This window comes from Stereum hirsutum (genome assembly GCF_000264905.1).
Source record: "Stereum hirsutum FP-91666 SS1 unplaced genomic scaffold STEHIscaffold_8, whole genome shotgun sequence".
NCBI lineage: Eukaryota > Fungi > Basidiomycota > Agaricomycetes > Russulales > Stereaceae > Stereum > Stereum hirsutum.
This window is the reverse complement of record NW_006763138.1, coordinates 1,012,674-1,027,242: the sequence shown is the minus strand read 5'-3', so window position 1 is coordinate 1,027,242 and position 14,569 is coordinate 1,012,674. Positions and strand designations below refer to the sequence as shown.

Here is a 14,569-nt window from a genome sequence, read left to right as displayed (position 1 = left end):
AACATCTACTCCTCCTTCCTTTGACTTTTCATGCCGCCACATCACGACAATAGAGGGCTCAAGAGGAAGCGTCCCACCGCTTCAACAGAGGTACTCTGTGCATCAATTTGTTCTTGGTACCATTCGCTCACCTTTCGCCCCAGGAGGATCTTACTTTAAAGGTCGCTCGAAAATTGGTGCGTCATTCATTTTTTATCGCCATTGAATAGCACTGACTTATACATGTATTTAGCACCATGGTTTGAAGGAGGTCAGGAAAGCAGCCAAGAAGGCCAAGTCGTTCGAAAACCAAAAAATGGTCAAGAAACTAAAGCTCCTTCGGTTGGTCTCACCACCTAGACATCGTCAGTCGAAGTAGATGTTGACTCCGTTGCCCTAGGAAGGACCCGGAAAAGAACGGGCAAGAGATCAAAGATATGGAGGCTCAGCTGGAAACGTTGAAGGTGCGTACATTATCGGTTCCCTTCTCATGATTTTATCAAACCAAGACCCAGAACACAAATCACGACCGGATAGGCACTCTGGCACTCAGAAGTAAACTCAAAAAGGACAAGATCCTTTCCTCAAATTCCTCAGTCACCTCCGCCATTGCTACCGAACTACCACCAGGCACATCTACGTCTACCAATACCGATCCTAAAGTCGACTCTCGATTACTCAGCTCGAAGGCTCTTGCCTCTGAGGTCAACTTATTTGTTGCATCACTCAGGCTAGTCATCAATCCGCAGGCCAAACTCGATACAGAGGCAGAGTCTCCGCGACCTACGAAACTCCAGAAGCAGGATCTCCCTGAGGGAGACCACCAGAGTGAGAGTGAAGCAGAAGATATAGCGGATCTGAGGATCGAGGACGAACCTGTTGACGAGAGTAGTGCTGTTCTGGAGGGCGACGGCTGGGAATCGGGCACTATTGATGGAGACTCCGATGAAGATGACGAGGACGAAGATCACAAGTCCTCTGACGGTGAAGAGCGCGCCCCAAAATCACAGCAAGAGAAGCCCAAAGCCACCTACGCGACTAGTGTCAAGGAACGCCCAAAACCCACGGAATCCGCTTTTCTTCCATCTCTCTCGGTGGGTTTCACCCGTGGGGACTCGGATTCCGAATTTAGCGACGGCGAGGAAAAACCTACCGAACGCAAGAATAGGAGAGGGCAGCGAGCGCGAAGAGCGTGAGTGTCATACAGCCTATCGTTCGCAGATCTTTACTTACATCATTTACAGTATCTGGGAGAAGAAGTATGGTCGAGGCGCCAAGCATCTGAACAGCGAGGCGCAAGAGACCGCCAACAAGTCTAATGGACCAAACCACGGTCGATCGGCAGGATCGTCCACGAACTTCCGACCAAATCATACCGAAAACTCCTACAAACGAAACGATTCCGCCCGCAGTCATCAGCCCGCACCTCCTAATAGAACTTTCAACGCACCACCCTCGAGGTCTCGGTCGGATCGCCCCCCACCACCCCCGGCTCGAGAAGAGCGTCCTCTTCATCCCTCCTGGGAAGCAAAGAAGAAATTGAAGGAAAAAGAATCTGGAGCAATCGTTCCTCCACAGAATAAACGCATCACATTCGATTGAGGTATTTAACAATAATATCTTCCTTTCCCCTTACCTACTCATCTCGACCGTAGGACTTCATCATTGTCCATAGTCGTCCCTCTATTGGACAGGTCATCTACACGGATCGAGTTAACGCTTTTCTGCACTACAGGCTCCGCCATTTCCTCCCTTTGACTGGTCTATATGTCTGTCCATCCATTCCTGTGTGTTCTATCTTCGGAACCTGTGGCCTGTCGTGCTGTACCGCCAAATGTTATACTTGCGCAGAACGGAGTCAGAGACTGTGTGCGTTCCTTTGAACGTCTGGACCTTACTTTACGAACACTCTTCCACGGTCCCTCTACCCGCAAAGACCCATTCCCGATACGTGAGCGGATCCCCTTTCCACCCCTCTCCTCAGAATCCTCGGCAAAATATCGTGCATTATCCAGTCGTTATGGCTTGGCTTCGATATGTCAACGCAGGCGAAAGTTGTGCGCGTGGCCCGTACGGAAACCGAATTTGGGTCAGTTGATCCGTACCAAGCCCTGCTGCACCTCCAACTCTCCTGCACCTGACAGCAAACGTTAATGAGCTACGATTTACTATCCAACGCCCAACATGGGTTAGAGGTCAGTTTCAGGGGTATAAAATGTAATCTGTTGGTAGCAATCCCCCCCCTCTCCAGAGCTGTCCCATCCGTACGCTCGACGCCATGACTGACCAGGACTGCTCGCCGATTGAGAAAGTCACCTCACCGTCTCTAGATATACAACATCTCGAGAAGAAGCTGCATGCTACCCCGGAAGAGAGGCAGGCCGCCCTTACACAAGCTCTCGCAGTCGATCCTGGTGTCAAAGCGGGCAGTTGGAGGGCGTACCAGGTGAATCACCAACGCCGATCTCGTTCACTAGTTCCTTTCTCACTTTGCCTTTCGCTGCCTGTCTAGATGTATCTGATCGTTCTCTGCGCTTGTTGTTGCTCCGGGGACAGTGGTTTCGATGGCACGGTTCGTCCTTTCATCCCATTGGACCATGGTGTGGATGATTAAATGTCGTTATTTCGTGGTGGAATCAGGTCATGTCTGGTGTCAACGCGATGTCACAATATCAAACATACTTTGGCATGTCGAGTGCAGGTGCAAAGACCGGGTTCGTCCTCTCGAGCTTGACCACGTTATCGCTAGCTGACTGCATTTCACCAGAATTGTTTTCGGTATATTCACGATGTATGTTTTCCTAGCACTATTGTCGCATTTTCTACTGATATTTATGGACCCCTCGTAGCGGATCTCTGGTGTACGTACTCTTGTCCATACTCCGAAAATTTTGAGCTCATGATGTTGCAGTGGTGCTATCCCCGCGTGTACGTATGGCGCCTTTCGAGGCCAACCAAAACAATTGACATATCGTCACGTCAAATAGCATACCTGCCGGATCGATTTGGGCGTAGAGTCTCTATGTTTACTGGCAATTTCCTCCTGATGTTCGTATCCGTTCAATTGCTATATTACTCGTCGTTTGATTGACCTTGGTATTGACTTTATGTAGCATTGGCGCTATCGTTACTGCAACCGCGACGCGGAAGAGTACTTTCATTGGCGGTCGATTCCTCACAGGTGAGTACTGCATCGTGTACACATCTCGCGTATAGTCTGACCGCCCACGGAGGTCTTGGGTCGGCCACGGCTGGAGCGTCAGCAAAATCGTACCTCGCTGAGATTACGCCACCTCAGACGCGAGGCATGTTTCTCGGTTTTCTAAACTCTTTGTATGCACTTACTTCTTTGTGCCGATTCTTGTCCAATGTCTGATGCACGCGTCACAGCTACTATGTTGGCCAGATGACGGCCAGTGGCATGATGGTAGCCACGGAAAAATACAGTAATGAATGGTCCTGGCGTTTGCCTCTCTTTATACAAGTAAAGGCGTTTTGATCATAGTACTCACGAATGTTACTAATTTTTCCCCCTTGACTCTTAGGTTGTACCTGCAGCTCTCAACGTCATATTTGTATTCCTTTGCCCGGAATCGTGAGTCCAGTTGTAGTTTTTCCAGTCATCATATGCTCATATTACCATTCAACAGGCCAAGGTGGCTCTACACTCAGGGAAAGACTGACCGGGCTCGTGCGATCCTAGCGAGACTGCACTCCAGCACCGGCGACGTTCATTCACCCCTCATCGACCTTCAGATAAACGAGATCGAGGAGAAGATTGTTCTCGATGGCAGCGACAGTATGTGGTCTCCAGATTTCCTGCTATCTCATTTCATCAAACCCTGATCTTTGCGATCTTCAGAACGGTGGTGGGACTTTAGAGCTCTGTTCCGCACACGTAGCGACCGGTACAGGACTTGGATGGTCGTCCTTATCGGCTCATTTGGACAATTGTCTGGAAATGGCCTCATCACCTATTTCTTGCCGGTCTTGCTGTTGAATGCAGGAATCACATCTCAAAGCAAGCAGCTTACTCTCAACTTTGTCAATTCTGTCACCTCGTTCATTGGCGCTCTTACGGTGAGCTCTGATCCTTGTTCCTAAAGCTTTGCGGTCCAGACTAAGATATTATCCATAGGGGTCGGTATGCGTTGACCGTGTTGGGCGGCGAAAGCTCCTCTTATGGTCTACCGGATCGCTCGTCATAATGCTTGCGATCGTGACAGGTCTGCTGAGCCAGCCAGGAAATTCAGCTCGCGCCAATGCAGGAATTTCTTTCATCTATCTCTTCATGGTTATATTCTCGTTCGGATGGACGCCTATGTGAGTCGACCATCTAATGCGAACGGAGCCACCATTCTGACCCGTTAGGATCAGGCAAGCCCTCTATGGTGCTGAGGTTCTGAGTTACGAGACTCGTGCCAAAGGACTGGCCTTCCTCAACGTCGTAACGCAGGCATCTTCCTGCATCAATACCTTCGGGTAAGTGCACCATACAATTTGAGGGTTTTTAAACTCCCGCTCACGACTCGCTTTGATAGCCTCCCAGTTGCACTGGAAAAAATATCATGGAAAGGTAAGGGCACGTTCTCTCACTGCATCGACTAAGATGCTGATGGGGTTCCATGCTCAAGTTTATGTCATCTTCCTCGTCTGGGACGCGTTTGAGTTCATTGTCATTTATTTCACGGTCGTTGAGACGAAAGGGTTGACATTGGAGGAGATTGAAGCAGTATTCTCTCAGCCGAATCCGAGGAAATACTCTACATCACATAAGTTTAGGTTCAAGGCCACTGCCCAAGGTGAAAGTGCGTAGTGGATACCGTAAAGCCTGTATTTTATCGATACTACTCATCTCCGTCTCTTGGTATACTTACTGTGACTCTTTCGTGCTGATCCTCTGCGTGATTGGGTGTTGGTAGTACCGTTTTACGTGTAAATTTTCTTCGCCCTGTATGGAATAAGATATTGCTACTGTTTCTAAAGGATCCTGTTGAAAAAGACGTCGAGGACGAAGAAAGCATTGTCCGAAATAAGCTAGGTAGATAAGATAAGATAACCAACCACGTTAACCATCCGTGATTCCGAATGTTCTCGAGCCACACGAAATGTTGTCTCTTCGACCCGACCGCCACCTTCTCAATCCGAAGTTCGAGGGCTACAAATTACATCCTCTTCCAGAGGACGTCGTCTCACATCATGCCCTGAACTATAAGCCAACGCAGTCCTCAGTATCGGGCCGTGCACCCTTGTCTTTCCAGGAGGTTCAAAGTCGCATTCGCCACAATCATCTTACCGTCAGTCCCGACTCTCGGGAGGCTGTATACATTGACAGCGATTTTAAAGTTGTATCAGTATCATTGCAGGAGGTATGAAGCTGGATCATATACCCACATATATCTCGTCATCAACCTCAACTAATGACCAGGCTTTAGGATGGTTCACCTTCGTTCCGGGTCATCCACGAGCTTCCCACTCCCATGCAGACGTCCGCGTCTGAGACTTATCAACGCGAATACCCTTCCGCAACATTCTTGACGCCCACAATCTTGCTTGTCTCGGATGGACAAGGCACACTGTACGTTCTGAGCAGCTCTCCATCGCAGCAAACAGAGGTGTCGGCCATCTACGAACTCCCTCCTTCATTCTCGTCCGCGCCATTCCGAATCCATGTCGCCACACAAACATCACCAAACTCCGCCCTTGTCGTTTTATCCGCAAGACATCGTGAACCCGCCGCGACGAATGATGACGGTACACCGTACTCGGCAGGCGGCAGCCATAGAACGACCCGGACCTTTTTCGACATCTTCGGCGTCTCCCTCCAACTTCCCACCTCTGAGAGCAACTCCGAGGTCCTCCCAATGACCATAGCCTGGCATAGGCGAGGCGAAGACGTCCCTCTATATTGCACATATCACGCACCCAGCAAAGCCTTCCTCCTCGCTGGTAGCTCCCCTTATCGAGACCTCTCCGGCCCTCCTCCAACACCCGCGCACGAGCCTTCGCAAGACGAACTCGCGCCCGTACCCCGCGCAGATGAGAACCTGGATAGCTCAGGTCCCGATTCTCAGCTAGCCAAACCACCTCCTTACGCGTGGACGCAAGATTCAGAAGAACTGACCATCGCGTTTCCCCTCCCGGCCACTACCCCAAAATCCTCCATCAACGTCCTCTTCACACCCCAGACTCTCACAGTTCACGTTCGAGGTGGACTCGTCGCCGGAGAGATTCCGCTACCGAAATACACCGCTGCAAGACTATGGGGCTCGATTGCTCCTTCGTCGAGTTTCTGGACTTGGGACGCGCAAGGCGATCATACCTGTGGTCTTCTCACGCTTCACCTAGAAAAACAACATGCCGGGACACGATGGCCACAAATCCTGGACTCCTCCGTCGCAGACATCGAAGTCCCCGAAACGCTCGACCCGTCTGAATTATACGCCATCAGGGAATCCCTCGAGAAATATACGACCGCGCTGCGCGAGGGTAAGGATGCGAGTGGACTAGGGTTGGGGAGCGGGGTTCCGAGTTTGGCGGAGGGAGAGATGGATGAGGAGGCGGATGCGGTGGTGGGGAGTCAGGTTTGTTTGACTTGGGCGGGGGTGGAGGATGGGAGGACGCCGGAGTGGGTGGGGGAGGGACCGGAGATGTTGAATGTGTTGTCGACGCCGTTGCCGGGGATCGAGGGCGGGTCTGATGCTGGTATGGGAGAGGGGAACGAGGTTTCGTTGGTGCTCAAGCACACGTTGGACGGGTTGTTGTTCTCCTTGGGAGACGGTGACGCCGGTCCACGGTGGAAACACGCATCGACATATTCAGCACTAGCATTCGTACTCGCCTCAAAACGGGACACCAGATTCACGTTCCATGTTTCTTCCGAAACCGTACTGGCATTCGAGAGCGGGAGCGCTGCCGGATTCGGAGGAAATGCGTATATCTATCGTGGTGTGGATGGAAAGGGAGGAAGAGGGAAGGATGGTCTTTGGGCGAAGCAGTCGATATTGAAGGTGGGAGGGGGTACGACGGGGGCGTTGATGGGTGTGGGTGCGCTGCGTGCGGGGGATGGGAAGGCGGTGATTTTGTGTTTGTGTGAGAGCGAGATAGTTTGTTTGAGGGATGTTGTATGAGGTGATGATGTCCAGTCTTGACAAGTGAAGTTGTACTGCATGTATACTTAGGCTGTTGTCTACCGTTATGCTTGGAAGCACGTCGGCTTGCAAGGACACAATCAAACAAACATCGCGTCATTCCCAACAATCACTCGACTGCATTCACTAACGATACAGCATTGATACGTCGTACATAGCGTACACGCGACCAGTCCATACTCGGTACAACAATCATGGTTTAACAGTGGGTTTGGGGTACTACTACTCATGCAGAATTATATGGAGTGCACTGTGGCAATCTGGACCCGGCAACTCAGCAGCCAGGCCTACACGAACTGAAACGAGAAAGAAATGAAAAGGGTATGTACGTGAAGACATAACAGGGTTGAAATATGAAGAATAAGGATGAGATAAATTACTTATAAGTGAGGGAGGGAGGAATAAAGTGCGCGTCCACGCGCAACAGGGCAGGATCCTAAGTGACGAAGGGACGTCGAGCCCATTCGTCAAGTAGCAAAAAGTAGCACCAATTCAAAAGAACAAAAAAACGACCCACAAACCACAAAATCAAAACATCAAAAAAAAACCCCGCTCTCCTTCTCCTTTTCCTCAGCTCCCACCCGTCCCCGCACCCTTAAACGCCACAAACGCATTATAATTATACGTCTCCGGACTCCCCTGGAACATAAACCCCTCCGGCTGCAAGTCCACCACACTAACACCATCCCTCTCGATCGTCCCGTGCATCGTATCCCCAGCACTGATAGGGATAGAGAGTTTAGAGACACCAGAGGGGACAGAGAATGTCTGGGAGTTGGTGCTGGAGGTGGAGAGGGTGACGGTGCTGGCGGAGGTGGCCATTATGACGGCCCAGAGGGTGTCGGCGGACTGTAAGCACGGGGTGAAAAAATCGGTTCATTTCTGCAGATGAGGACGAGCAGAAAGATTGACGAGTGGATGGGGCGGGGAGCTTACCATGTCGAAATTTGCAGGCTTGTCGACGGAGTCGTTCGATGCTGAGGCGTCTTTAGGATGCGGGCGGGACCACATGTAGATCTTGTCTTCCGTGATGGTGGGGTATGTCCCCGTCTTAAACGCCTCCGCATAATACCTCGTCATATCGAGCCAACCTGTTCAATTCCACCCCACAATCGACATACACCAATATCATTTTATTTATTTATTTGGTCGTCAGTCTGGTTATAAATTTCGATCTAGGGGGTAGGGGGTAGGAAGGAATACGTACCAGTATGATCGAACCCGTCGACCCAAGCCTGACTATTCGGTTGATCGCCCTCGATAGGCCCAATATAATGACTCTCGCCGTAATCGTTCCAAGTCACGATCTCGACGATATCGACCTGGTCTCTCGAGGCGACGAGGGATTCCCAGCGGGTGGGGTAGAGGTGCGAGTCTGTGTAGTAGACGAACTGTGAAGCGAAGCGACAAAGTACGAATGGGAGTCATGATTAGCATGGTGGCAGTCGGTCGGGAACATGAGGCATGAGGGAAGGCACTCACGTTCTTATTGAATGTCTCCGGACTATAATGCGTGTAGAACCAAGGCGACGCAGTGGCGACGTAGATCCTATCCCCTCCATCGCTCGGCGCAGACATACTATTCAATCCACTGATATACTGGCTATCGGAGGTAGAGGTCTCGTTGAGAAGAGAGGCGAGGGCGTCCTGAATTGCGGATGAGACGCGGGCGGTGCCGTCGCCGGTGACGAGGGAGGAGAGTGCGGAGAGGGAGGCACCGATTGAGGAGAGGACGGAGCTGGCTGTGGAGGTGGTGACTGAGATAGGCCAGGCAGAGTTCCACTGTATCGCAAAAAAAAAAAAAAAGCATCAGCACACAAACACGTACCGAGCGTCATTAAGCTCGAAAGTCGAAGACATACGTTCAGTGCACCGTCCATCACATTATCATACGTCCCAAACGTCGCAGGGTCGACAAAGAAACTCGGCACGAAAAACACAGCATTCTGACCTGTTAAATCAGGATGGGATGTGAACTGCGAAGACCAGCCGTCGACGACGGAGCCTTGGCCGAAGGTGCATGATTCGCCGGAGAAGGTGGAGGCGAAGACGCGATTGCGGTAGATGAGCTGGTTTGGGTGAGAGGCGTAGGTGGTGATGTATGTGCGGAGTGTGGCGGCGTGGTCAGCGGTCGTGCAAGGGAGTGCGCTTTATTCAGGAAGTTAGGCCTTGTATGTGAGTTTACTGTAGGATGAGACGGAGACTGACCTCATGTCGAAAGAGAGGAAGAGCTTGAATAGAGTTCCAGATTGAGAAGCGGCAGTGTACCTGCACACACGTATCAGAATACCTCAGTTGGAATTTACTTCTGACATCAGAATTGCGAGCGAAACGTACGCATCCGCCACACGAGCAGGTTGCCAGTCGTCACTACCGATATTAAGAGCAAAGCCGTCAATACCATTGGCATAGGCGAGTGCAATATCGGCAGCCCAGGTATCTACGGTGTAGGGGTAGGTATTGCCAACCATATGGTGCGCCACGACATACTTGTCTGAGCCGCTAGATGATGCAGTAGACGAGGAGGTAGGTGCGGAGGAGGTGGTGGTAGAGGAAGAAATGTCGGTAGAGGAAATGGTAGTTGAGGAAGAGGAGGGGAGCGTAGAAGCGGAGGTGACGGTAGATGAGGATGAGGTCATGACGGTCGTAACGGAAGAAGCCGCCGGGGCTGAGAGGGAGGAGGTCGAAGAGGATGCAGAGGATGCGGCTGAAGTGGGAGCATCGTCTTGGGTGACGAGTTGACGGCGACGTAAACCAGAGTGCAAAGCTCTGCGATGAAGAGTAGATGGACGGGTCAGAGGCAGGCCTTGTACAAGAAGAGAATATAAAGCGAGAGTGGCGTAAATGAAAGTTTTAGAGGAACGCATAGCGTCGAGGAAGGATTGAAAGGTTAAAAGAAAGTATGTAGGCCAGCCAGCTGTGTGTATGCACAGTACGTACGAGGAAGAGGGAAAGAGAGAACACGCACTGGTTTTGTATCGCCAAGAACAAATATAAGGGTAATTTGAACTGGGCTGTTGATCGTCGGCAAAGGACAATAAGAAGCACAAGACAACAACCGCCCGATACGGACAAAGACCGTCCTTGTTTGGTGAGTGTTCAGCTGCAAATAATATGTATCACTCGATTGGGGCAGCCGATGATCAAGACGTTGACATTGATCTGCACCTCGTTACCGACGTCGATGGCGTCGATGGCGTCGAGCAAAGCGTAAATCTGGAGAGCCGGAAGCAGAAAGGGGAAGCAAAAGACAATGAATGCACGTGACGTGTGGCACTCGCCGTTCGACGCGTCTCGCTCGCGTCTCTCCACTCTGTCGCCCGCGACGTCGGGCTCTATGGACGCTCACAACCACCCAACAGAAAAGCTGAGGCCACCCACGCTCTCGCTCATAACCCCATCTGCATCTCCCACACCCCCTTCTCGCTCTCTTTCGCGCGCGACAAACTATCCACCAGCAGATTCGGACCGGGAGCAGCCTTCGCCATCCAAACGAGCTCGTCTGACACGCACCCCATCCAGTCCTCTTCATCATGCCTCATCTCCTTTTAATGCTGAACCATCTGCATCTACGTCCCACTCTCACTCAGCTTCTGCATCAGCATCGAGAAATGAGCCCGACGAGATCAGCAAGATAGACTTTCAGAAGGCCCGGCACGAATCCACCATGCGCGTTCTTAACGTATGGAATCAACTCGCGGAGCGCTACGCGCGTCCTCTCGACGAGGACGATATCATCGACTTTGCTACCGGTAAGGTCATCAAGGATCGCGGTGTTCTACGCTCCATCAACTCGGACTACTCCTTTGGCTTTCTCTCAAAGGCGGCCCAGGCGGATGATGCGAGTAGTGATGGTGGCGGTGCGGTGACCGAAGGGGAAGGGGAGGGGCCGGATGAGATCGACGAGGTCGAGGCGGAGATTCAGAGGTCGAAGGATTTCTTGGAGAAAGAGAGGAAGGCGTTGTTAAAGAAGAAGAGAGCACTGGGGCCGGAGGATCAGGATGATTTGAAGGAGTTTCTGAGGTTGGAGAGGGAGAGGCAGGAGATGGGTTTGGATGAAGAATTCAGCGATGAGGAGTGGGAGACGGAGGCGGATGTTGGGTCAAAGGTAGTGAGGGCAAGGCAGGTCATCCCGGACGAAGAGCGTTCTGATGTCGCGCTTGAGATTGACGGAGGGAAACCTGACGGGCCGTATATCTCGCATTCACGTTTGGGCAAGGGCAAGTTCAACGCCCTTGCCCAGGAAGAGGAGGAAGAGAGCGACGCATCTCGTTCAGATGGGTCTGTCCGTCGGATTTTGCACGAAGACAATAATGACGAAGGCGACGAGGACGACGAGGACTCTTCAGAGGATGAGCTGGGGACATGGGACTTCGACGAGCACAATGCTGTATATCGTATAGCGAAATCATCTTCCCCTGAAGCTGAACCCGACCCTGACCTCGACCCCGACCCATCTCCTTCATACTCCCGTTCTCCCTCACCTTCCTCCGCACCACCATCTCCACCACCTCGACCACACCATCCATCTTCCCACCCAGCACAATCTCTAGGGGACGAAGTTATCGAAATCTTCGACTCACCCACTCCTTCCCCTCCCCCTACAACTCGTTACTCCCCCACACCACAACACCCCCCATCTCCCTCTCCAGCCCCTTCCATACAGTTCGCCGTCCCATCCATCCCCGCCCGGTTCTCCGCCCGCGAGAGACCATCGCAATCGCAACTACAAACGCCTCCTCAGTCCTCGTCTTCGGTCGTGAGCCGCACGCCATCCGTCTTCTCACCGACTCCAGATCCCAATCCCCGTCCTAAGCCACGTCCTGCATATAAGCATGCAAATGCTCCTGCTGCGTCATCCAGCTCCAGCGCGTCCAAACCTATCCCTTCTATCGATTTCAACGACTTTCCTGCCTCCACTCCCTCTGCCTCTTCCGCTTCCGCTTCATATCCCAAAAACCATCAACCTGCGAAACCGACGCCCGCACGTCCACATTCGACGGTTTCTTGTACACCGGCACCTACTCCTGCTCCCAAGCGGAATTTAGCGGAAGTCGTGATTATGCGTGCGCCGTCGAGGGCGACTGCGACGCCGGGGCCACAACTGCAAATGCAGGCTCGTCACGCCACACCGTCCGGTTCGGGCTCGAATACCTCTAGAATTACTGTCCCTGCGGCGTCGAGTTCGCTGGCTGGGCGGGATGGTGGGTTCAGAGACAAATGGAAAGGCAAGGAGAAGGATAAGGATAAGGATACATCGTCGGACGTACCTGCGCCCGCGCCTTCGCGCCCTCGAGGGAGACCGAAATCGAAAGGGCCGTCTCACCCGAGTGCATCTACGTCTACACCTGCGATACCGGCTTCGGACAAAGGCAAGGGCAAAGCTCAACCCAACACCAGCGCTAATGCCAAAAGCACACCACGCCAACGCACTCCCTCTACCCGACTTGCTCAGTCTCGGTCTCAGTCTCATTCCCGGTTACGGTTATTGGGCTCAGACAACGACGACGAAGACGAAGACGACGATGGACAGGGATCTTCTTCAGATGGTCCGCCGTTGGCATCGTTCGTGTCCGGATCTATGTCGAGGAAAGGGAGCCCTGTGCGTGGCGCGTCTTCTAAACCTGCACCTGCACCGTCGTCGAAGATTTCGCTTTCTGCTGCTGCTGGACGGAAGCGGAAACGAGTCTCGTCAGCGTCGATGCCCGGGCTGGGGCCGTCAGAGTCGCCGGAGGATGGCGTGGCTGTGGACAAGCTAGGTGGGTGTGCAGATTCTTCGGACACTCTTCCTTGGCTTCCGTTTTTGGTGTGTATCACGCTGGATGGAATATTCACGCAGTTTCTTTTGTGATTTTTATTTGTGGCGATTTGGTTAGATGGGCGCGGACGATCTCAGGTCCCTGATAAAGGCAAAGGCAAAGCAAAAGATGCGTCCGTGTCGAAGTCGACGGCCAGGTCACGGTCGAGGGCCAAGTCTGTGAGGCCGAGGAGTCCGAGTTCTTCCAGGTCGCCTCCCAGGCCGCCAGACCAACCATCGCTGCACGCACAGGAGGACGATGACAACGATTACGACCATGATTACGACGATTATGATGTACACCAAGTACGCTCACATCCGCATCCACAGCAACAAGCGTCGAATCATCACCAACCTCCTGTGCATGTCGACGGGCCCGCCACACCGAACGCGGACACGAATCCGAATCCAAACATGATACACATGGGCAACCAACCGATCGATATCTCACAAGCACAATATTTCCTCGCTCAGGCGATGCAGTCGCTTTCGTATATCATTCAGAATGGCGGCGGTGGACCTGGCGGACCTGACCAGCAGGAGCGGTGGGGTTCTGTGCCACCTTTGCCTTTCCCAAATGGATTGGGACAAGGCCCAGGACAGTTCACTCCGACGGCTTGGCCTGCGTATCAACAAGGACAGGGACAAGGGCAGCCGCAGACACCTGTGAACCCCCCTGTTCAATATCCACATCAGCAGATGCACTCGGCCACCCCTCAGCGAGGGCGCAGCTACGGCTCCGGCTCTTCGATTACAGATCCTCCTGCTTCATCCTCGGCTTCAATGTCGGGCTCTATCTCCACTTCCTCTATAGCATCTGCATCTTCGTCTACCACAACCAGAGCTACGTCTACGTACCGAACGCCTCGTAACCTCGGCCACAATCACGGTCTCACCAGTAGCGCAAGCCGTGACCACGGTCATCGTTGGCCCGAGAGCGTGCATGCTTCTTCTTCGCAAGCGACGCTTCCTCCGTCGTCGCCTGAGCCGGAGCTTGATGAGGATATGATGGATAGCTCACCGATACCGAGGAGTCCGCCTGTGTCGAGGGTATCAAATGGGGGGAGGGATCAGAGGGGCAGGGAGAATGGGAAAGGGAAGGGAAAGGGGAAAGAGGAGGACAAGTCGAGAGGGAGGAGTAAGTCGAGGGCGAGGAAGGTATCTTTCGAAGATCACAGTACAAATGCGAGTACGGGTGTTGCTAGAGGGCGGAGCGTGAGCAGGGCACCGGGGAAGAAGGGTGTAGAAGATGCTGGGAGTGCTGATGGTTCACGGCCTTTGGAAAGGGCTAGGGAGAGACTTTCCTCGGGGAATTTTAGGAATGGGGAGACAAATATTGGTAGGAAAGGTGGATGAAATGTATCTGTGTCTTGTAATCTGTAGTTGGGTGTAGAGTATCTATGATTTTAAGTTATGCTGACGAAATGGCCTCGAACGTGAAAATGACATCCACGCAGCACGATTGCCTATGTAAATTGTTTTATCTGCGTAAATAATAATTGGTCACGGATGATCGTTGAATGTTGAGCATGAAGTATAATGAAAGCGGGGCGGTGACGAGTTCCTGTGGCAGGGGGCAAGGACACGCCGGATACTCGGAAAAAGCCAACGAAATTTACGCGGGGCGCGGTCTGAACTGCTC

The 14,569-nt window shown here is 52.4% G+C and overlaps 5 protein-coding genes across 5 annotated transcripts; 4 read left to right on the top strand and 1 right to left on the bottom strand.

Annotated features, from left to right (window-relative positions):
• Positions 1 to 30: 30 nt before the first annotated feature.
• Positions 31 to 1,581, top strand: STEHIDRAFT_169052 (Bud-site selection protein; the record flags this gene model as incomplete). The annotated part of the gene is made up of 6 exons (XM_007304866.1): positions 31 to 90; positions 144 to 176; positions 233 to 321; positions 380 to 443; positions 495 to 1,171; positions 1,224 to 1,581. 6 exons carry the CDS (start codon positions 31 to 33, stop codon positions 1,579 to 1,581), a joined length of 1,281 nt encoding a protein of 426 aa, XP_007304928.1.
• Positions 1,582 to 2,236: 655 nt separating this feature from the next.
• STEHIDRAFT_122036 (general substrate transporter) lies at positions 2,237 to 4,967 on the top strand. Its single transcript, XM_007304865.1, has 17 exons — positions 2,237 to 2,425; positions 2,492 to 2,551; positions 2,620 to 2,693; positions 2,747 to 2,770; positions 2,829 to 2,840; positions 2,891 to 2,907; positions 2,967 to 3,027; positions 3,093 to 3,160; positions 3,213 to 3,312; positions 3,370 to 3,463; positions 3,525 to 3,574; positions 3,630 to 3,778; positions 3,842 to 4,059; positions 4,118 to 4,302; positions 4,357 to 4,461; positions 4,521 to 4,555; positions 4,614 to 4,967. Exons 1-17 carry the CDS (start codon positions 2,258 to 2,260, stop codon positions 4,793 to 4,795), a joined length of 1,602 nt encoding a protein of 533 aa, XP_007304927.1. The 5' UTR covers positions 2,237 to 2,257; the 3' UTR covers positions 4,796 to 4,967.
• Positions 4,968 to 5,087: 120 nt separating this feature from the next.
• STEHIDRAFT_98383 (uncharacterized protein) lies at positions 5,088 to 7,109 on the top strand (the record flags this gene model as incomplete). The annotated part of the gene is made up of 2 exons (XM_007304864.1): positions 5,088 to 5,348; positions 5,415 to 7,109. 2 exons carry the CDS (start codon positions 5,088 to 5,090, stop codon positions 7,107 to 7,109), a joined length of 1,956 nt encoding a protein of 651 aa, XP_007304926.1.
• A 142-nt stretch (positions 7,110 to 7,251) lies between these two features.
• Positions 7,252 to 9,879, bottom strand: STEHIDRAFT_80218 (glycoside hydrolase). Its single transcript, XM_007304620.1, has 7 exons — positions 9,468 to 9,879; positions 9,339 to 9,398; positions 8,993 to 9,278; positions 8,613 to 8,912; positions 8,338 to 8,521; positions 8,067 to 8,221; positions 7,252 to 7,979 (listed from the first exon to the last, which is right to left on the bottom strand). The coding sequence occupies exons 1-7, from the start codon at positions 9,767 to 9,769 to the stop codon at positions 7,701 to 7,703; spliced, it is 1,566 nt and encodes a 521-aa protein (XP_007304682.1). The 5' UTR covers positions 9,770 to 9,879; the 3' UTR covers positions 7,252 to 7,700.
• Positions 9,880 to 11,949: 2,070 nt separating this feature from the next.
• STEHIDRAFT_147575 (uncharacterized protein) lies at positions 11,950 to 14,354 on the top strand. The gene is made up of 2 exons (XM_007304863.1): positions 11,950 to 12,889; positions 13,007 to 14,354. The coding sequence occupies exons 1-2, from the start codon at positions 12,193 to 12,195 to the stop codon at positions 14,281 to 14,283; spliced, it is 1,974 nt and encodes a 657-aa protein (XP_007304925.1). The 5' UTR covers positions 11,950 to 12,192; the 3' UTR covers positions 14,284 to 14,354.
• The last annotated feature ends 215 nt before the right edge of the window (positions 14,355 to 14,569 follow it).

Coding starts and splice junctions, on each gene's coding strand:
- STEHIDRAFT_122036 (XM_007304865.1), top strand. CDS start 2,258: ATGACTGACCAGGACTGCTCGCCGATTGAGAAAGTCACCTCACCGTCT. Junction 2,426..2,491: donor GCAGTTGGAGGGCGTACCAG/GTGAATCACCAA, acceptor CTGCCTGTCTAG/ATGTATCTGATCGTTCTCTG. Junction 3,779..3,841: donor TGTTCTCGATGGCAGCGACA/GTATGTGGTCTC, acceptor TGCGATCTTCAG/AACGGTGGTGGGACTTTAGA.
- STEHIDRAFT_80218 (XM_007304620.1), bottom strand. CDS start 9,769: ATGACCTCATCCTCATCTACCGTCACCTCCGCTTCTACGCTCCCCTCC. Junction 8,522..8,612: donor CGGAGACATTCAATAAGAAC/GTGAGTGCCTTC, acceptor TTCGCTTCACAG/TTCGTCTACTACACAGACTC. Junction 8,222..8,337: donor CGACGGGTTCGATCATACTG/GTACGTATTCCT, acceptor GGAATTGAACAG/GTTGGCTCGATATGACGAGG.
- STEHIDRAFT_147575 (XM_007304863.1), top strand. CDS start 12,193: ATGCGTGCGCCGTCGAGGGCGACTGCGACGCCGGGGCCACAACTGCAA. Junction 12,890..13,006: donor CGTGGCTGTGGACAAGCTAG/GTGGGTGTGCAG, acceptor CGATTTGGTTAG/ATGGGCGCGGACGATCTCAG.